The 21,207-nt window shown below is 48.9% G+C and overlaps 1 protein-coding gene, 1 long non-coding RNA gene and 3 other non-coding genes across 5 annotated transcripts; 1 reads left to right on the top strand and 4 right to left on the bottom strand.

The window, feature by feature from the left end:
• The first annotated feature begins 903 nt into the window (after window positions 1–903).
• TRNAU1AP (tRNA selenocysteine 1 associated protein 1) lies at window positions 904–15,011 on the top strand. The gene is given in 10 exon segments (XM_020983317.2): window positions 904–1,020; window positions 3,536–3,633; window positions 6,838–6,866; window positions 6,869–6,936; window positions 7,572–7,624; window positions 8,331–8,462; window positions 11,046–11,165; window positions 12,052–12,214; window positions 12,691–12,724; window positions 14,424–15,011. Coding segments are annotated over 10 exon segments (861 nt in total). The 5' UTR covers window positions 904–993; the 3' UTR covers window positions 14,561–15,011.
• A 66-nt stretch (window positions 15,012–15,077) lies between these two features.
• LOC110206177 (uncharacterized) lies at window positions 15,078–18,308 on the bottom strand. Its single transcript, XR_002323825.2, has 4 exons — window positions 18,011–18,308; window positions 16,387–16,451; window positions 15,580–15,628; window positions 15,078–15,242 (listed from the first exon to the last, which is right to left on the bottom strand). It is a non-coding gene; the product is annotated as an uncharacterized LOC110206177 (long non-coding RNA).
• Window positions 15,316–15,389, bottom strand: LOC144454685 (small nucleolar RNA SNORD99). Its single transcript, XR_013483195.1, has one exon. It is a non-coding gene; the product is annotated as a small nucleolar RNA SNORD99 (small nucleolar RNA).
• LOC144454667 (small nucleolar RNA SNORA44) lies at window positions 15,800–15,930 on the bottom strand. The gene has a single exon (XR_013483177.1). It is a non-coding gene; the product is annotated as a small nucleolar RNA SNORA44 (small nucleolar RNA).
• LOC144454660 (small nucleolar RNA SNORA16B/SNORA16A family) lies at window positions 16,802–16,938 on the bottom strand. Its single transcript, XR_013483170.1, has one exon. It is a non-coding gene; the product is annotated as a small nucleolar RNA SNORA16B/SNORA16A family (small nucleolar RNA).
• Window positions 18,309–21,207: the final 2,899 nt, after the last annotated feature.

Here is a 21,207-nt window from a genome sequence, read left to right as displayed (position 1 = left end):
ACCTGGGCCCACCCTGTATGTAACAAGACCATCCTTTGACTCCTTCCTAATTGATGGAGAGGCATTGAAGCATTTTTATTATTTTTAAAATAATAGTTTATTTTCTCCCAGTTACACGTAGACAATTTTTAGCAATTGAAGCATTTTTTAAGAATGCACCAAGAACAGAAGGAATCACTGAAAAGCAGGACAGCTTTATTGTGTACTTAAGAAAAGCAGTCAGTTCAGTGTTTTTTCAATCCCGTCCCATTCTTTGAGTGGTTTCCCATTTCCTCCTCCAGCTCATTTTACAGATGAGGAAACTGAGGCAAACAAGGCTAAGTGACTTGTCCAGGGTCACACAACTAGTCAAGTGTCTGAGGCTGGATTTGAACTTGGGAAGATGAGACTTCCTGATTCCAGGCTTGGCACTCTATCCATTCTGTTTACCTAGCTGTCCTAAGAAAAAGCAAATTGTAGATAATTAATAATAGGTAATTAATAGAGACTTGCAGTTTCATATACATCCCTCTATCCTATTTTTCTGTTCTACTAGGCATATAGGAAGGCCCATATTATGTGATGTTTGTTAAGTCCAAAAATAAAAAAAATTAAAATCGATCAATCATCAACCTAATCTTTGCCCTATCTTGCACCCGGATGCAGAGTCTCCCTATGCCGGCCCCTCTTATCAGTGAAACCTCGCCGAGCCCCGCCCCCAAACGCGCACACTGGTTAACACGTTCCGGCCCCTCCCACTCGGGAGGAAATGGAAGCCTGGCCCCGCCCCTAAAGGTCGGCCGGCTGGAACATCCAAGCCCCTCCCACTCGGTGCAGAGTCTGGCTTCGCCCCGCCCCTCCCCGCCCCCTGCCCCGGGAAGCGTGGGCGGACGCGGCGCTGAGCATGCGCCCTCGGTGGCGGCAGCGCATGCCCAGTGGCGCAGGCGGAGTTGGTGTGTGCGCGGGCGGCGCCTCGGCCTCCGAGAGCCCCGGGCCGCGCGGGGTCGCGCGGCCATGGCGGCCTCCCTGTGGATGGGGGACGTAAGTGAGCACGCAGGGGACGGCAGAGGGTGCGCGGGCGGAGCTGCGGGCGGGCGGGGCTCGGGGAGGTGGTGTAGGGTGAGAATCGGGACCCCCCCTCAGCCGTGGTGCGGGGAGTCGAGGACTCGCCTCGGGGATGGGAGGGACGTGAGTTCGAATCCCAGCCCGGCTCTTCCTTCTTAGTCATTTATCTTCTCCGGGCCTCAGCTTCTACCTCTGTAAAATGGGCATTTGTGGGCGTGGGTGCAAAAGGCTTTGGGTAGTTGCCACTTACTGTCCTCGGCCGTCACACATTTTAGGATTATTAGGGATGAGTGTGGGGCCTTGGGCTGAAAGTGACCCTCAAGGAGATGGGGATGGCATTCCGACAGTTACAGTAGCTAGTCCAGAGAGACTGTATACCAGATGGGACATTTATTAAACATTTACTGCATGCCAGGCATCGCCTTAAGCGTTTGGGGCGGCACTGAGAAAGGAAAACCAATCAATCCCTACTCTCCAGGGGTTTTCGTTCTGCTAGGGAAGACCACACACAAAAGGGGCGGGGCTTGAGGATCTCTTGGGCTTTCAAGCTGGATCTAGTGTAGAGTTCATTATCTGGTGTTTAAAGCTCTCAAAGCCTGGCCCCTTCCTACTTTTCCTGGCTTCTTACATTTGATTATCCTCCATAAGGTGCAGGGTACGCTGACCTGCCAGTTCCTCAAACTGGACACTCCCATGTCCAGACTCCAGACCTTTGCATTGGTTGTTGCCAGTGCTTGTAACACTGTCCGGCCTCTCCTTTGACCCTTAGCTTCCTTAGCTTTTTTTTTTAAAGGCAATTGGGGTTAAGTGACTTGCCCAGGGTCACACAGCTAGTAAGTGTCAATGTTTGGTCTGAGGCCCTAGCTTGTTCCAAGATAATGCAATCCCACCTTTTGCAAGAAACCTTCCTTCTGTATTCCCCTTCCTCCAGTACTAGTACTTTCCTCCTATTACTTACTTCTGTTTACATTGTATATATCATGCACGTGTCTAGTTATTTGCAGATCGTCTTCCATACCAAAATATGAGCTTCTTGGCACATTCAGTTAGGAAAGCAATTCGAAATTAATGTAAACAAAGGGACTAAAATGTCCATACCCTTTGAACCAAAGATTCCCTTACAAATTTATATCCTAAGAAGTCCACTGATGAGCAAGAAAGTCCCCACAGACACCAAAGTATTTATAGCCGTCCTTTTTTTGTGGTTTAAAAAAAAACAACTTGGGGGGAAAAAAGTAATTGCTCATGGATTGGAGAAGGGTCTAAGAAGCCCATTGTGGTCCATGGGTGTGATTGTGATATTTGAATAGAATATTACCGAGCCCTAAGAAATGAGGACAGTGATGAGTTTGAGAAGCGTGAGAAGATCTGTATGAAGCAATGCAGTCAGTCAGTGAACTCACATGTATTAAGTACCTACTGTATGCCAGGTACAGTGCTAAGTGCTAGAATAAATGGAGCGGAGCCCTGAAAATTACAGCAATGTAAGTGGAAAGAACCACCACCCAAAATGTTAAAATACAGTAAAATTACAAAGCACAAACATGGTTCCAAAGAAGAGATAAGATACCCTTAGCCCACGCCTTCGCAGAGGTGGGAGGTTCACAAACATTGCATATATTTTTAGACTGTTTTCTATAGATAGAACCGTTTTGCTGAATTTTTGTCTTTAAACGTATTATTTCTTATATGGCATAGCTCTCTGGGAGGGGGGGAGAGGAGAGGATACTGGGGAAGATTTTGGTGATATACAAAAGAGAATAAACATTTTTTACAGAATGTGAACTCCCTGAGGGACTGTTTTTGCTTGTCTTTGTAGCCCCAATTCTTAGCCCATAGTAAGCACTTAATAAATACTTGCTGATCGATGGGTGGGTTGGTTGAATGTGTCAGCATTGGACTAGGTTCTGGAGAAATAACTCTTTTACAGAAGCTTACATTCTGCTGGAGGTGAATGACCACCAGTCTGAAGGTGTGAAGTAAATACTTTGTGTGGAAGGAGACATTAACAACTGAGGAAATCCAGAAGGGCCCCCTGTGGGAGGTAGTACTGGGCTAGGCCCCAAAGAGAGAGGTAGGGCTTAAAGGTTTACAAACTGTTTTAATTTAATTCTCGTTCAAAACCCTTTACTTATTTTTTTTCACTGGGTCCTCTGCACAACCCTGTGAAATACCCAGGGTGGTTTATACTCATTTTACAAATGAAGAAATTGAGGCACAGAGGCTAGCATGTACTTTGCCTGGGGCCACACAGCTAGTACGGGTTAGAAATGAGATTCAGAACCAGGTTTTCCTGCCTTGAGGTCTACTTGGCCTTGGGAGGTAGGTATTCCAGGTATTATTTCTGTATTTCAAATGAAGAATGTTCAGAGAAGCTGAGTCCTTGGCAGTCTTGAGGAAGGCAGGTGTGGCCTCTCCCTGGCTGCTGGGGGTGAGGTGGGGGGTTGGTGCTTTCCTCCAGGTTTCCCCAACAGTGCTGATTTTCTTACAGCTGGAACCCTACATGGATGAGAACTTTATCTCCAGAGCTTTCGCCACCATGGGAGAGACCGTTCTGAGCGTTAAAATCATCCGCAACAGGCTCACTGGGTACTGTATTTTCCAAGCTGCTTCTCTTACGAGGATTCTGAAGTGCTTTATTGGTGCTCTCTTCTGTCCTTACATCCCTATCCTTTCCCCTCCCCAGAGGAGCTCTCCCTTGTAACAGATGAATAGGGTCAAGCAAAACCAGGAAGTGGGTGGCATGTTTCATCATGAGTCCTCTGTAATTGTGATGGGACGTTGTGATCAGAGTTTCTAAGCTTTTCAGAGTTGTTTGTCTCTACAGCATTGTTGTTATTTCTCCTGGTTCTGCTCACTTCACTCTGCTTCAGTTCATACAAGTCTACCCAGGTTTTTCTAAAACCATCCTGCTCCTCATTTCTTCCCCAGTTGATGGGCATCCTCTCAGTTTCCAGTTCGTTGCCACCACAGAAAGAGCTGCTGTGAATGTTTTTGGGGCCCAGTTCCAAAGTGCTCTCCAGAATGGTTGGACCAGTTCACGGCTCCACCAGCAGTCCATGAATGTACCTGTTTTCCCACACAGCTTGTCCAGCATTTGTCACTTTCCTTTTTCTGTCAGCTTTGCTAATGTGATGGGTAATGAAGTGGTACTTCAGAGGTGCTTTAATTTACGTTTCTCTAATGATTAGTGATTTAGAGCATTTTTTCATCTGGCTGTTAATAGCTTAGGATTTTCCTCAGAAAACTGTCTATTCATATCCTGTGACCTTCTGTGATCCTATGATCTCCAGTGACAGGAAGCTCACTACCTCACAAGTATATCAGTGTTAAATAAATGTATTTTAGAAAGGCCTTCCTGATATTGAACTGAAATCTGCTTCTCTGTAACTTCACAGGACCATAGATCTGAAGCCGGAAGGGACCTCAGAGCATCTAGGTCAATCCTTTCATTTTGTTTTATTTTTTTCCCTCAGTTTAGAAATGAGGAAACTGAGGCACAGATGGTTTAAGGGACTTACCTAAAGTAAAGGTAGTATGTGTCAGAGATGGGATTTGGACTGAGGTTCTCTGATGGGTCCCCCTGGCCTTTTAGCCATTTTCATTTCCATTAGCATTCTCAGACAGAACCAGAGCAGAAAGAAAGGAAACCCAGGTGAATAAGTCTCTACTCTTCTCTGGACCTCAGTTTCCCTATCTGTCAAATAAGGATGATTCCTGAGTTCCCTTCCAGTTTAAGAGTGAATGATTTGTTCAGAGCTTTATACTTTCCAAAGTAGCTTTGCGTAGGATTATAGCTAAGAAGGCTGATGGTGGCACAGAAGAGAGAATGATGGGCTTAGAGTCAGGAAAACTTGTAATTCAAGTCCAGCTCCAGAATCTTACTGGCTAGCTGTATGACCCCTGGGCAAGTCACTTAACCCTGCTTGCCTCAGTTTCCTCATATGTAAAATGGGGATAATAAAAACACCTAGTGCTTGTGAGGATAAAATAAGACAATATTTGTAAAGTGCTTAGCACAGTGTCTGGCCCATGGTAGATGCTATATAAAGGTTTGCTATTACTAGCTATTATTATTACTGGCCATGTGGCCCTTAGTTTCCTTATCTGTAAAATGGAGATAATGATAGCACCTACCCCCCAGGGTTATTTTTGAGGATCAAATGAGATAATATTTGTAAAATGCTTTGCAGAGCTTAAAGTGCTATATAAATGATAGCAAAAAAAAAAAAGATCTGTACAAGGATGGATGGGGGAGACATAACTAATCAATTGTTAATGTGAAAAAGATCTGAGATTCTTAGGGGACTGCAAGCTCAATGTGAGTTAACAATGTGATGTGGCAGGAAGAAAAAACGCTCATTTGATCTTAGCCTATATTGTTAGAGGCACGTCCAGGACGAAGGAAGTAACAGTCCTGCTGCTATCTGTGCTGGCCAGACACACTTGGAGGCCTGTGTTCCATTCTGAGTGCCTCGTTTGAGGAAGGTACCATGGCCAGCTGGAGTTTATGCAAGGAAGGGCAGCCACAATGGCTGGAAGTGAGGACCATGCACAGAGACCATAGGGGGATCACTGGAAGATTTAGGGGAGGAATGATAACCGTCTTCAAACTTTTACAGGCTGTCGATAGTCAGGAGGGATGAGCTGCCTTCTGCTGGGCCCGAAGACAGAACTAGGGACAATTGGAGGATGTTGCAGAGAGGCAGGTTCCAGCTCAACAGGGTCTAACACACTGAAATGCAGAGCTGTCCCAAAGCAGAACAGCCTGGCTTGCTGGAAAGTAGGGAATTCTTCCTTCCCAGAAGCGTTTGGTGCAGGCTGGCTCCATGACCTTGTGGTGGTGGAGTCGTGATAGGAGTGTTCTTCTCAACTCTGATCCTCTGCTACTAAGAAGTAATCTCGCCTGTGATTATTGACTAAATTAGGATTATAGGGTTACGGATGCCTTGGGAGCTATAGAGTGTTCCAGGGGTATTCAAGCAGAGCCTGAGAGGCTGTCGAGGGGATTCTTCATGCAGGAAAAGTCTGGGATTCTGTGATTTCGCTTTGCCATCCCATCCTTGCCATTACCACCAACAGTAGCATTAGCATTCATATGTATGGGTGAGAGGCTGCGTGGTATAATGGGGGAGACCTGCAATTACACCCCAGACAAACACCAACTTGTGAGCAGATCTCTTCATGGTACATCATTCTAGGCAGCTCCCCAGGACTAGGAGTCACTGGAAAGGTGTTGACCTGCATTTGGTGGCAGGCAGTTCCTCACCTGTGATCAGTATAATCACAGGTGTGATCCCTGTCACTTTACCATCTACAGATCACCCTAGCCACATGTCAGGAAGACCTCACATGTCAGTCAAGCCTCACCTCTGATGACCTGGCTGTGTGACTCTGGGCAAGTCATTACCCCTCTCAGAGCGCCCAGGCAGCCCTTCAGCACTCTTAAGTTGTTGAACCCTTAATGATCCCCTTTGCTAGAGGCATCTCTCAAACTGGGAGTTCCCTGTACCAATCCAGTTATATAAGAGCAGAGATTCCGTGGGTAACACAGTGGTGAGCTCCATTAGACCATCTGGTTTCCTTCCACAGAACTATGGCTTCAGAGCTGGAAGGGCCTTGGAGATCAGCTCATCCAGTTTACGAACACTCTGGGTCACTCAGGTCTTAAGTCGCTGAGCAGTTGACCGCGTGTCCTCTGGCCCTTTTTCTGGGACACCTCTAATTAGGGCCTCCTTCTCAGAGGTCACTAGGTCTTGCCCTAACCCTGATCTTGCCTTCCTTTCTCTCCAGGATCCCTGCTGGCTACTGCTTTGTGGAATTTGCGATCTGGCCACAGCTGAGAAGTGTTTGCATAAAATAAATGGAAAACCCCTCCCCGGAGCCACACCAGTAAGGACCATGAGTTTGTCACAGGAGCCTGAGTGAGACACTAGTCACAGGGTAGATGTGACACTAAGCCAAGAGAAGGAAGCCTCTGCCCGGTGTCCCCAGGCAGGCATGCCTACCCCACCAGGAGATAAGTTTTAGAGTGGCCTGAGGTTCAGGAGGCTCACTGACTTGTCTGTGGCCCCACAGTGAGTAAGTGTTGGAGGAGGGACCCCGCAGTCCAGAGCACCCTCGGGCCACCTTCAGTTTGCAGCTGTTGATCGTAAGTGGTGATAGCAGTGATAACTCCTCTTGTTGTAGGATGTTGAGGAAAGGCTTTCTATCCGCGATCTCATTTGTTCCCCACAGCAACCCTGTAGGGTAGGGAGTGCAAGTGTTATTATTCCCATTTTACAGATGATGAAACTGAGGCTCAGAGAGTTTTACTGACTTGCCTAAGGTCACCTAGCTTGTAAGTGGTGGAGCTGGAACTTGAACCCAGGTCTCCTGACTCCCCAGTCCAGGGTTCTTTCCACTGCACCACCCCACGCTGTACCAAGTTGGCACACCAGTGAGTACATCCATGGTTATTTCATGCCTCTTCTGAATGTTGTTTGGCCCTAGAGTGACCCTCTCCTGACTCTGCACTGTTGTTTCAGGCAAAACGTTTTAAACTGAACTACGCCACTTATGGGAAACAACCAGATAATAGGTGAGTCCAAGAGGGGCCCCAGGGCTTCTCCCTCTTCTGGAGCCATGGGGCATCAGGGCCATAGCAGTGGGTGCTGGGGCCTGGCCTGCTGGGACCCCAGAGCCTCGTGTGGCTGAGCCTCACATGACGTTCAGCTGTGACCACGTCCGGCCTCCCCCCCCCCCCCCCGCTTGCTTTCTCTGCCATCAGCTGCTTGTCTTCCTTGAGGTTATGATCCATACCTTCTCCTTCTTGTGTCCCTTTAACCCCACCCCTCACATACATGCATGCACATATGCATATACAAAGAGTATATTTATTTTTGTTTTGGCAAGGGGTAGGAGGGGGAGGGGATAAGACTGCCTCTTTCTCAGTGTAAATTTTAGAGGAGGCCATAGCTCTGAGAATTCCTCCTGGGCTCCAGACTCCCTAGTTACCCCTGTTTGGAACCCTGCAAAGTTACCCATAAGCCCACTGTTTTACATGAGGTTTCCAAGGATGGCATGGGGTCAGCCAGCTACACACCATGAAGCAGGAGACTGCTGGGCTATGATTCTGGGCAATAGAGGAAGGGTCTTCTTGATGACCAGGAGGGTCCTCAGAAGGTCAAGGCTTCCCTCCAGGCCCAGGAGGAAGGGCACACTGCAGTGGGTTAGGTCCCTAGGGCTCTTCTTAGCTCTGCTCTGCCCTTTGTCTCTGATTGTGTCCTTCTCTCTCTCTCCCTCAGCCCTGAGTACTCACTCTTTGTAAGGGACCTCAGCCCAGACGTGGATGATGGCATGCTCTATGAATTCTTTGTTAAAGTCTACCCCTCGTGTCGAGGAGGCAAGGTGGTCCTGGACCAGGCAGGAGTCTCTAAGTAAGGCCATCACCCCCACCCCCATCCCTGTGTCTTCCCCGTTCAGAGCAGTTGTCAGAATTCTGAAGAAAGTGAACAGGCCAGGCCGATTGGCAGAAGATGGAGGGGACATGCTTAGGGGGTATGGGGGCCAGATGAACACTGGTTCCTGCAGTGAGGACCTTCAGCCTCTGAGCTGATTCATTCAAGGAGGAGAGGGGTGTGATCCATAGAACCCACAAGGGGGCCTGCAAGGCTCCAAAGGCTTTTGTAGATGTAACCTCCTACTTGCTTTGCTGAGCTTAATCAAATGGATTTCACGAAATGTCACAGCTAGGAGTGCCCTTAGAACACAGGATGTCAGGGCTGGGAGGGCCCTTAGAGCACAGGATTGTCAGGGCTGGGAGGGCCCTTAGAGCACAGGATGTCAGGGCTGGGAGGGGCCCTTAGAACACAGGATGTCAGGGCTGGGAGGGCCCTTAGAACACAGGATGTCAGGGCTGGGAGGGCCCTTAGAACACAGGATGTCAGGGCTGGGAGGGCCCTTAGAACACAGGATGTCAGGGCTGGGAGGGCCCTTAGAACCCAGGATGTCAGGGCTGGGAGGGCCCTTAGAGCACAGGATGTCAGAGGTAGGAGGGCCCTTAGAACCCAGGATGTCAGGGCTGGGAGGGCCCTTAGAACCCAGGATGTCAGGGCTGGGAGGGCCCTTAGAACCCAGGATGTCAGGGCTGGGAGGGCCCTTAGAACCCAGGATGTCAGGGCTGGGAGGGCCCTTAGAACCCAGGATGTCAGGGCTGGGAGGGCCCTTAGAACCCAGGATGTCAGGGCTGGGAGGGCCCTTAGAACCCAGGATGTCAGGGCTGGGAGGGCCCTTAGAACCCAGGATGTCAGGGCTGGGAGGGCCCTTAGAACCCAGGATGTCAGGGCTGGGAGGGCCCTTAGAACACAGGATGTCAGGGCTGGGAGGGCCCTTAGAACCAGGATGTCAGAGGTAGGAGGGCCCTTAGAACCCAGGATGTCAGGGCTGGGAGGGCCCTTAGGACACAGGATGTCAGAGCTGGGAGGGCCCTCAGAGCATAGAGTGTCAGAGCTGGGAGGGAACCTCAAGGTTGTCTAGTCTAAGGCCGTCGTTTTAGAGGTAGAAGAGGGAGAGTGACTTCCTCAGGGTCACACAATGAGACCACAGGCTCCACCCAGGCCAGAGTCCTGGTTTCTTGGCTCCCAGTCCAGGATTGTTGGCCTTTGTCGTTACTGCCTTGTCCACCTTCATCTCCCAAGGTCAACCCCTCCAGACCATGAGGCTGCTCCAAGAGTGTGCTCATGTCTTCCCTCTAGATTTCCGTTCCCTTCATCTTAAGATGAGGAAACTCTGAAGTTTCCTTCCCTGCCCACCATCCTGTGCTGCTGCATCTCAGTTTTTCCTGAAGCTGTCATTTTCCCATTCTAGGCCTCGGTTTCCTTTTTGGAAGGTGATATTAGACCACAGTTGTGTTAGGGAGATAATTCTGGAGTAGGTTTAAAAGCTCGTGTTAAAGTGCTGGAGAAAGAGAGGGTCAGCCTCATTCACACAGCACGTGTTGGGCCGTGGAATTCTTGAGCACCTCAAACACCCCTTCGTTTTGAACATCTCCCCTGCCCTGGCTGGTCACAGCCAAAGAGGGGATAATAGGGCATTGGCTGTTCAGGCAAGAAGGATGCAAGGGTGCAACCCTAAAGCATCGGCGCTTACATCTTCACCAAGGTGACCCACGCTCCCCTAGAGTTGCTCTTGACGTGCCCCTTGGTGTTCCTCCATTTTGGGGGGCTTCCAGGTCCTAGATGGGCTATGCAACCTTGAGAGCCCCCTGAGAGAGTCCCCCAGGCCTTCGTGTCTGTCTGCACAAAGGGCTGTCATGCAGGCATATGTGTCCGGCTTGAACCCTGGTCTCCCTAAGGAAATTTTCACTTGGGAGCAGTTGGTTCTGGTGTGTTAGAGATTTCCCCACAGGCTCAAGTTCAAGGTAGCATTTGATTTGGTATTGGTGGCCACAGAGAACATTTCTAGAAGAGTATTTTTTTCTAGAATGCTGTTCTGGAATAGTAATTGTTTCCGTAGCTCCTCATTTGTTTATTCAGTGAGAATTTGAGCAACTCATCCTGTGTTAGGCCTCATGGGAATACAGAGAAGCAGAGACATTTGCAGTGGTTACATGAATGCCAGACCAAGGTCAGGGAACATCGCCAGGCAGCCGGTGATGTATGCCCAGTGAGAAGTCCGGCTTACTAGGGCTCTAAGGTCAGGGGGAAGCAGAGAGCTCCAGACCCAGAACCCGGGAAGGCTCCTTGGGGAGTTGGGAAGGTTGGGGAGAAGTTGGCTAGAGTGTGGGCAGAGGGGAGAGCAGCGTGGCAGCATGAACAGAGGGACGTTCATATTGGCCAGCTGGCCGGGGAGGGTCAGGTGAGGAGGCAAAGAATTATGGGATATTGAAATAAAACTCTGAGTTCCTGCACGTCCCAGCTCAGGAACCTCTGTGGTTTTGACAGTCCTGCCCACTTCCCTAGGAGGGCTTGAGCACGGCCCAATGTGGCCACCTGGGACTGAACTGATGCTTCATTCTCTAGGGGTTATGGCTTCGTGAAATTCACAGATGAGCTGGAACAGAAGCGCGCCCTGACTGAGTGCCAAGGGGCAGTGGGGCTGGGTTCGAAGCCAGTGCGCCTGAGTGTGGCTATCCCCAAGGCGTAAGTCCTGGTCCTGGGTGGGGAATGGGGAGGGAGCCAGAACGTTCTTGTCCCGGGGTTCTGCATCTCTTTGGTTAGCTCTCAGCGAGGAGGGAAATGAGAGCTGGATGGACCTCCAAGGTCGTTTAGACCAACAACCCCTTCCTTTGATAATGAGGCAGCAGGCCCTGATGTCACACAGGTAGTAAGTGCCAGAGCCCAGATTTGAACCCAGGCCCTCAAAGCCAAAATTGACCTTCCTTCTGCTGTACCCCATCCCCACTGACTGGCTGCAAGGGTCTCCCCTTGCTACTTCACTGCTGCAAGAGGAGTGCCTTCTTTTACTCAAAGCTGTATGAATACCAGACCCGCACTCTTCAAAACCAACCACAGATTTGGTGGTGGGCGCCTGAGCCTGGGTCTGTGAAGGAGAAGGGATCTGGGTTGGCTGGTCAGCCCTTCAAGGGACACTGATCTTCTTGGCTGGATCCCATCCCCTCCTTCTTTCCCTCTCCTCCCCGTCGGGGGTTTGTAGGCAGGGCTGTGGAAGGGTGCTTTTGGCCTCCTGGATCTCCCCCAGTCTCAGGTGGTGGATAGAGGGTTCAGGGTGGGGTGCTGCAGTTACCCAGATCCATCACTTACCACTGGGTGACCTTGGGCAAGTCTCCTCAGCCCTCCAGATCTCAGATCCTTCAACTGCAGAGTGAAAGAGTTGGCCTAGATGAGCTTGGAGGGCCCCTCTGGTCCTCAGTCTAGGATTCCCTGGTCAGTATCCTTAGGAAGGAGGTAGGCCAGTCCCTGTGCCGGCCTGCAGCTCGCTGGGATTACCTCAGGCTGGCTGGGGCTCAGCAGGGGGACACAATGACAGACTTGTCTGCTTTCCTTTGTGTTTTCCCTGTGCCCTAAGGAACAGAGTGAAGCCCATGGAGTACAGCCAGATGTACAGCTATAGTCTCAACCAGTATTATCAGCAGTACCAGAACTACTACGCACAGTGGGGTTACGACCAGAACACTGGCAGCTACAGCTACAGCTACCCCCAGTATGGCTACACCCAGAGTACCATGCAGGTAGCCCCAGAGCACCTGGCTGGGTGGGGAGGAGTGGGGAAGGAAACCAGAGAGGGAGCTGGATGGATCAGACCAGCCCGGGGCTGGTGGAAGGACTGGGAGGGCTCCACGGGGAAGCTGATGGTCACACAGCGGAGGGAGGGGGACCCCTTAGAGAGGGTACGTAAGAAAAAATGGTTCAGGATACACTTGGGGAGCGGTGAGAAAGGGCCATCTTGTTCCCTTCCTGGTGATCACGTGTGACTTCTGGGGGACACCCTCTGTGCTGAGTGATTGTCTCTATTTCCTTTTCATTGGCAACATAAATGTGTTCCAAGGTTTCTATAATACAATTGGAGTTGACGTTTTCAAAAGAAACAGTGGTGGGAACGGGGTCCAAAGTCCCAAAGGCCCCCCGTGCTAGAGGGCAGCCCTGTGTAGCAGTGGCTGTGGATTTCTGGGGGCCCTCACGTGCCTCTCCCCTCCCCCTTTGACAGACATACGAAGAAGTCGGTGATGATGCATTGGAAGGTAAGATGCTTCTTTCCCTTCTGAGATGCTGTGGCCCCTGAGGCTCTGGGTCTGCTTCCACCTCAGCCCCATCATTCTGCTTTTCTGTTCTCCAAAGCCAAGTTAAAAGTCTAGCGGAGAGTCAGAATTTGAACCCAGGTTTCCTGACTCCTCGGCCCCAGTTCTCATCCCTAGACTGTGCTACCTCAGTAGTGTCTAGCTAGGGGAATGGAGCAGCTGGGGACCCTGGAGCCTTGGAGAATTTTACTTTCCTGGTGTTGGCCATAAAGCCTGAGAGCTGAGAATGCCTACAGTGTTTCAGTGTCTCACTCTGCTGCTGGCTGGGGCCTGAGAAGGCCAAACTCACAAACACTCCAGGTTCCCCAGGGCCTCTGCCCACCCACCTGACCATTAGAGATACGTGCCCCAGACAGCTCCAGCAAAATCATGACCAAAGCTCTCCAAAACAGCGACAGGGGCTGACAGTGTGGGCAGCATTCCTCTGAGGTGGTCCCCACCTCTCTGCCCATCACGGGGAAATCTCCAAGAATTCAGAGTCAGACCACCTCTCATCCAAGTATAGACATTTATTGAGAATTGACGCCCCTCAAAAGTGGGCTAGGTTCTAAGAGGAACCAGCAACTTAGTGAGACCACACAGGCAAATTTGTAGTGTAATGATGCTGATTGTGCAACAGAAATTATGAGTATTAGAAAGACAGGAGGAGTTTGTTAAGGGATTAGGGAATGGGAGGGATCCTTCTATGGTTCAGTGGTCAAACATCCTGGTCATGCTGCTCTCTGATTGGCTAGCTATTGTGGTCCTATCTTGGGCTAAATGGATGGTGTGATTGTGGTTGAATACAACAAGGATATGTTCAAATATGTGAATTGGGTCTGGGGGCCTGAGGTGTGGTTAAATCAGTGCATGCCTACTGTTCAGTGCGGCCCATAAGGAAGTTAGAATGTTGGGGCTAGGGGCAGCTTTATTAGGACTCTATCAATTATAGTTACTCAGTCTTGAGCTTTCTTTTAGTGTTTTACTTATTATTGTAGTCATGTTTGTGTCATTCTCCTGGTTCTGCTTTCTTTATTCTGCATCAGATCATACATGTCTTCTCATGATTTACTAACTTTCAGATAACTTAAATCTTATCTATTTCAATTATCAAACTTAGACACACATGCACATACACACATACACAGGAAAAAGAACCCTCACAAGTAAGCACAGTCTGGCAAAACAAACTCCCATCTTGGCCGTGGCCACGAGTGGGCCTCCCATTTTGCACCTTTTCTCCTGTCTCAGGAGGCAGGCATGTCTCCACCATCAGTCCTGTGTAGGTGTGCTTGATCTCAGTTAAGTCTTTCATAATTGTTAGGAACATGTTTCTTAAAAACACTTTTGTGTTTTTCTGCCCCACTGGCCTGAACAGTAGGCACACTACCTTAACCTGACAGTGTTACATGTGTATGATTTTGAATTAGAAAGTGCTTTGGGAAATATAGTCAGAGAGATATGGAGGTTTGCCAAAACTTGATTTTCAAGCCACAGAGTACACACCTACAGGCCTGCCTTTCCTGGTTTGATGAAGGGAAACGGGAGAATCAGATTTGCATCACAATAAATACTTGTTTCTGACTACTAGGTAAGGAAATATTGGGCCTGCCTTAGCTTCCAGGGAGATGGTCCCTACTGACGCTCTTCTCCCTCTGTCTAGACCCAACGCCTCAGCTGGATGTGAATGAAGCCAACAAAGAGTTCATGGAGCAGAGTGAGGAGCTTTACGATGCTATGATGAACTGTCACTGGCAGCCTTTGGACACCGTCTCATCAGAGATCCCCCCTGTGATGTAGCCCTGCTGGGCTCACAGCTCAGCACCTGGGCAAGGACTGTATAGGAAGAGGAGGGCCAGGAGGAACAGTGGAAACTTTTAACCTTTTTGAAATGTAATTTATAAAATTTTAATAATATTTGCTCAAATAGCAAATACACTCCAATTGACATTGAAGGACAGAAATGAGAGGTCTTTCAGTCTTCCTGTAGGAATGGGGAGAGTCAGAAGAGTCAAAGCAAAGCCTTAAAATGGCTGCTCCTGGGTTTTCTGGGGGGGGGGAAAGGATAGTAAGAAATAGGTCAACAATTTTAACTGTGACTAGAGTCAGGTGTTTCATTTGTTCAGGGAGCGTTTTCCCCCGTTCAGGAGGGGCTCCCCAGCAGGCTCCAGGGAGCCCTGCAACGTTGTTGTGTACCTCTTTCTAATGAGCTTGGATTCTAGTTGCCCATTAAAGTATTTGGGTAATGACAGGCCTATAATCACCTCCATTCATTAGGTTGTCGGCTTCACTGAAATACTTGGTTCTCATACAGCTATTCAGTTTTTCTGTTTGTTTATTGATAAAATCTCCCCGTGTGTCCCTTCATGTAACAAAAGCAGCAGGAATTTACATACAAGATTCAGCCTTTCCCGAAAGAAGTCAGCAAGCATTTTATCAAAAAGGAACGTGGATCATACACTATCACCCAGCAGGCCAGCTTCTGCGGGAGGAAAAAAGGATAAACCATCAGCAAGCTCTTAACTGGGCCCAACCTCTTGGGTGATGGGGCTTGTGGCTGGTCTCAGTCCCATATCCGCAAGTGTCATCCAAGTCATGTCCACCAGATTGAGAGTCATCCTCGACCAGTCACAGAGGAACGGACTGGGCCGAATCCAAGGGATCTGGAGGCTGACCCCAGCAATGGCTGCCTCACACATTGCTTGGGGATCAGCGCAGGGGGCGAGACAGCACATCATGACAAAGCCCATGCACTGTGGGATCATGTTAGGACCACAGCCTCAGCCCAGACAACTGGCTCCCAGTGACACGGGACTCACCTGATGAAACCCGATCCAGTAGAAAGCAAGCAGGTATCCTTGGCTGGCACTAAAGTTTAAAAAAAAAATAAAGATAACGTGAATGCTCTAAACCCAAACTTAAAAGCCCAGACAGCAAGAGAACGAAAGCCACTGCAGTGAATGGAGCCAGAATGACTTAAGAGTTAAGTTCCCCTATGTAAAGTTTCTTCCCCATACCTGTACCTATGTGTGTGTTTATGAGTATAGGAAAGCTGAGTGGCAGCTGCAGGCATGTGGTGACCCGCACTGTCAAAGTCTTTCCAGCATGTTCTGCATGCAGTTGGAGACCCCGTGGCTACTTCAAGCCACAGCCCTTGATAAGACATGCTGGTGAGACATTCTTCATTTAGATGGTAAGCCCGAGTTCATTTAAACCAGGTTTGTTTTATCTGTTCACGGACAGGAATCCATGAGTACACCGTGTCTACACACTTGCTGGGGATCCCCTGTTACCACGTTCAGGGGAAGAAGCATGAGCTATACCATGAGTCTGACTAGTCCTTGTTAGTCCAGAAGGGGGATGTAGCGGCAGGGAGTTGGACACAGTCCAGGTCATCTATTTTGTACAAATAATCTATTTATTATGGGTACAAACTGCAGGTCTCCTCCAGTGAAGTAAATCTATCTTTAGTGCCTGTCTCAAATGCCTGCTGGTAAATCAGGTTTCTGAACCCTACCCACCACTCGCAAATTATAAGGCTTTAGGTAATCTATCTTAATGACAGCTGTAATCGGATGCTGGGCACTAGTCGGGAGGCGAATTAACCTCTCACCCATTCCACTCACCTGCTAAGTGAGCACAGGCCAATAAGATCATCACCTCTTTAGCTCATCTTCAGTACCAAGTGTTCCTGGAAAAGAGGTGAAAATACAACATGAGTGAAAATAAATTTACTACAGGGGTTTCCAATACTAGCACCACCAGCCTCTATGCTCTGTGGACAAAGAGCTGGACCCCAAAGGTCAAGTCACTTGACGTCCCCCCCACCCTTGTTTCCTGATCTGGAAAATGGGGCTAATATGCCTGAAGTAGGTATTTCACAGTTCACTGCTATCATCTTCAAAGAAAACAATGTACACAAAATGCTTTCCACCCTCCAAGACCTTGTTAAACCTAACCTTATCTGCACCAAAGCTGCTACTCTCTCAGGATAGACCATATATGCCTCTGAACCAACAGAGTTCAGGTAACACAGACAGCTTCTGTCTTTTCCCATAATGTTGCTGTTCTACTACAGCGTTAAATAGAACAACGACCGTCGGGAAACTGTCACTCTGGGCTCCTTTTTGACTGCAACAGCTATAGGAGGAACTGCCGCAGCTTCGATAAGGGCCTGCAGCTGCAAGGGTAGGAGGGGGAGGTCTGGCCTCACCAGCTGGGCACCCTCATGGCCATGGGATGGTCGATCAGCAGAGGCTGAATCCCCTCCAACAAAAGCCCTTTGGTGATAAGAGTTCCTCAGGCTGGCCTTTCCTCCCTTTTCAAAGCCCATTTCTAGAGCATCTGCCAATAGGTATGAAGTTTCCTGTGGTTTCCTTCAGAAACAGTACCCCCATCAGCCCTAGTCAGCTACCCCAAAGAGGCCTGGGTTCAAGGGCACCCCCTCCCACTCACTGTTCCCTTCTCCAATCAGGATGCTAAGAACCAATACCGGCAGGTCATAGCGCGACCTAAATTTTATAGATGCAGGAATGAGAACCCAGCTCTGGACCTCATCTTGCTAGGAGGCTCAGACCTGGCCTCCTAAGTCTTGCCCTCCCTTCTCCTCCCCCCACTAAGCCGAAGAACCAGAAATGAAGCTCCCTGGCCCAGAGCTAAGATCGCTTTTCTTTAGAGCTCGGAATCATGCTGAAATTGGGGGGATGGAGAGGAGACCCCAAAAATGACATGTAAAGGTCCTTCCTGCTCCCCTCTGTCATCTACGGCACCATGGCTTTAAAGCTGGAAGCTCAGCACCGTGCCTGGCACATAGCAGGCGATTCACAAATGTTTACTGAAGGCACCTTAGAGCTCGAATCGCCTTACAAAATGTGTCGCCAGGCCCAGCGGTTACGCGATTTACCTTTGGTTAGACACGAAATCTGTTGTTGGGGGGACACCCCAAACCTCGCCTTCCTTTTTCAAAGGATTCAGAGTTGGATGGGTCCACAAGTTAGCTGATCCAACCGCTTCATTTTACAGGAGAAGGAAACTGAGGACCCCAGGGGTTTAGTAAACTTGCCCAAGGTCACACGCGGGCAAGGCGCAGAGACAGGACTCGAACCGGGACCCAGACTCCAAATCCAAGGTTCCTTCCACTCTACAGTAAAGATGCCCCTCCCTGCTCCAAACCCCACCTGCAGAGCCCGGGTGGGAGCAGCCGCGGCCCAATCTAACCCTCGCCTGGCCCTGGGGCAGAGGCCTACTCACCTCTCCGGGCCCGAAGGAAGCTCCCTCCGGGTCCTCCAGGGGAGACAGGGTCTGGGTCACGTGCGCTGCTCCCTTCAACGCGCATGCCCAGTGCGCCTCACCCCCGCGCAGGCCTTAGCCACGCTCTCCGCAACCAGGCAGGCCGCTGTTTTATCCAACCATTCTCCATCCGGCACCTGGAGGAGCCCTTGCAAAGCCATCAGGCCGGAAGGTTCCTCTGTCAGGGTGCAGAAACCGGATAACGGATACAAACACACCACCTAGCACAGTGTAGCGAAAGGGCCAACACCCCTCGGGAAATCCTTTATATACCCACAGGCCCCGCCCCCTCATGCCGCCCCGTGCCGCTTGGTGATTGGCTGTTGTCCGGGCACGCGATGCCGCAGAGCTCCTGGGAATTGTAGTTCTGACCCACTGCGCATACGAGTGATGTAACCTCCGGGACTTCTGGGTGCAGCACTTTTGGCACGTGTTGAACTTGCGCTTTTGTCCATTTCAAGCCCCTGAGATACCTTATGGTTTTATCCTACCGGTCTTAGGGTCAAGAAGACCAATGTTTGGATTCAGCCGCATACTTGCTTGTGTCACCCTAGACAAGTCGCTTCAGCTCTTTGATCCGCAGTTTCCTCATCTGTAAAGTGGGGATAATTTGAAATAATCCATGTCAAATGTTTTGAAAACCTTAAATCGCTATGTGTGTCACTGGCTGTTTTGGGGGGGGTTTCTAGACCAGGCTGCCTACCTTTGCTGAAACATCGGTCTGATATTTTTAAGGTGTGCGTCTTACACCCCTCCCACTTATTACTGTGCTGCAGGAAGCGTTCAGTCCTGCCTGCCTCCCACCATATTCCTCCCCCTGCCCCATCACTTAGCATACTATCCTTCTCTCCAGAGCCTGAAAAACTGCACCCCGACTCCGACCTCCACTCAGGTCACCCTTTCCAACCAGATTCTTTGCTGTGCCTGAGCAGAAACACTCACCTCCCGACTTTGCCTTTGCACTGATCTCTCCTGGCTTCCTTCAAATCTCGCCTTCTGTAAGAAGCCTTTCCTGGCGTCCTCCCCTTCCCCCCAGCCCATCCCCCACCCCCACTGCTCACGGTCTTCCCTTGGACATCACCTCTGTGATTAACTCTGTGTAATCTTGTATGTTACTTTCATGATGTCTACCCAATGAAGCATAAGCTCCTTGAGGGCACGAACTATTTTTGCTTTTCTTTGTATCCCTGGAACTTGATAAGCGCTTAATAAATGTTTATTGACGTGACTTAATCCAGACCCCCACCGTGCTGTTCCTCCTTTTATCACCTCCCTAGTCTTCAAGGCGCCCATATTCTCCACCCCAACTCTGATGTCCACTTCTAGATCTGGGAGCAATAACGAAATCAACCCCACCTCCAGTCTGTCAGTCCCTGTAAGGCTCCACTCACCATCCCGGTGATTCCCTGGATGAAACAGAGATCCTCGGCCACCACTCCCAAATTTGAGGAGCATTCACCTATTAGCCGGTAAGCTGCCTGCGGGCAGGAATGGTCTTTACTTTTGCTTTTTCTATTCCCAAAGTTTAGCAAGCTGCCTGGCACGTGGTAATTGAGTAATGCTTTTTTATTCATTCATTCAATACACCATCACCCAGGGGGAAACTCAATTTCATGAGCATAATCACCAAAACAAAAAACCATTAAAAAGCCGGTTTAAGTGACTTACCTAGGTCACACAGGAAGACAATCTTCCTGATTCCGAGACCTGTGCGCTATACGCTGTGCCACCTAGTAGCCAGATAGGGAGGTGTGCAAACGCTAGTGATGTGATCTAGTTTAGAAGACTCCATATGTGGGGAGAAGCTGGGCACCAGTGAGAGGGAAGGTATTAGACCCATACTGGGGTACCCTGCGATCTGTGTACTGGGGCACCACAAATTGCCACCAACTGGCAGATTTGTCGACCATTAGTTATTTCTGGGCCACAGATCCCGGGTGGACTGAGGATGGAACTTAAACCTCTTCTTCTAGGGGGAGACGTGATCCCAGGCCCTAGGTTGACAGTATTGGACTAAGTGAGGAGCAAGTTCAGATACAAGTAATTTCCTGGTGACTTGGACCCCAGGAGCAAAGCAGTTCCAAATTCTATCCCTCTCTCCCCTCCCTCCTTCCTGAGACAATAAACAGTCCAATATAGGTTATACAAGTGCAATCATGTAAAACATTTCCGTATTAGTCATTTTGAGCAAGAAGACTCAAAAAAAATGAAAGAAGGGAAAAATAAAGAAAAAGAAGTGAAAATAATATGCTTCAGTCTGCATTCAGACAATATCAGTTCTTTATCTGGAAACAGATAATACATTCCACCATGAATCCTTTGGGATTGTCTTTGATCATTGGATTGCTTAGAATAGCTAAGTCATTTGCAATTCTACATTGTACAATATTGCTGTTACTGTGTACAACATTCGCTTGGTCCTGTTCACTTCGTTTTGCATCCGTTCATACAAGTCTTTCCAGATTGTTCTGAAATCATCCTGCTTGTCATTTCTTACATTGCAATAATATTCCATCACAATCTTATAGCACAGCTTGTTCAGCCATTTCCCAACTGCTGGGCTTGTCCTCTCCTCAATTTCCAATTCTTAGCCACCACAAAAAGAGCTGCTATAAATACTTTTGTACATATAGGTCCTTCCCCCCTCCCTTGTTTTAATCTCTTTGAGATACAGACTTAGCAGTGGCAGTAGGACCAAAGGGTATCACAGTTTTATAGTTCTTTGGGCAGAGTTCCAAATTTCTCTCCAGAATGGTTGTATCAGTTTACAACTCCACCAACTCTGCATTAGTGTCCCAGTTTTCCCACTTCCCCTTCAACATTTATCATTCTCCTTTTTTGTCACATTAGCTAATCTCATAGGTATGAGAGGATATCTCAGAGTTGTTTTAATTTGCATTTCTCTAATCAATAATGATTTAGAGCATTTTTTCATAACTATAGATACCTTTGACTTCTTTGCCTGAAAACTGCCTGTTCATGTCCTTTGACCATTTAGCAACTGGAGAATGACTTGTATTTTTATAAATTTGACGCAGTTCTCTATACGTTTGAGAAATGTGGCCTTTATCAGAGATACTTGTCGCAAAAATTTTTCCCACAGTTTTCTGCTTTCCTTTTCATTTTGGTTTTATTTGCAAAAAGTCATTAAGTTTATA

This window comes from Phascolarctos cinereus, unplaced genomic scaffold, assembly GCF_003287225.1.
Source record: "Phascolarctos cinereus isolate Bilbo 61053 unplaced genomic scaffold, phaCin_HiC Scaffold_726;HRSCAF=1367, whole genome shotgun sequence".
NCBI lineage: Eukaryota > Metazoa > Chordata > Mammalia > Diprotodontia > Phascolarctidae > Phascolarctos > Phascolarctos cinereus.
The sequence above is the reverse complement of the archived record's forward strand: the minus strand, read 5'-3'. Positions and strand labels throughout refer to the sequence as shown.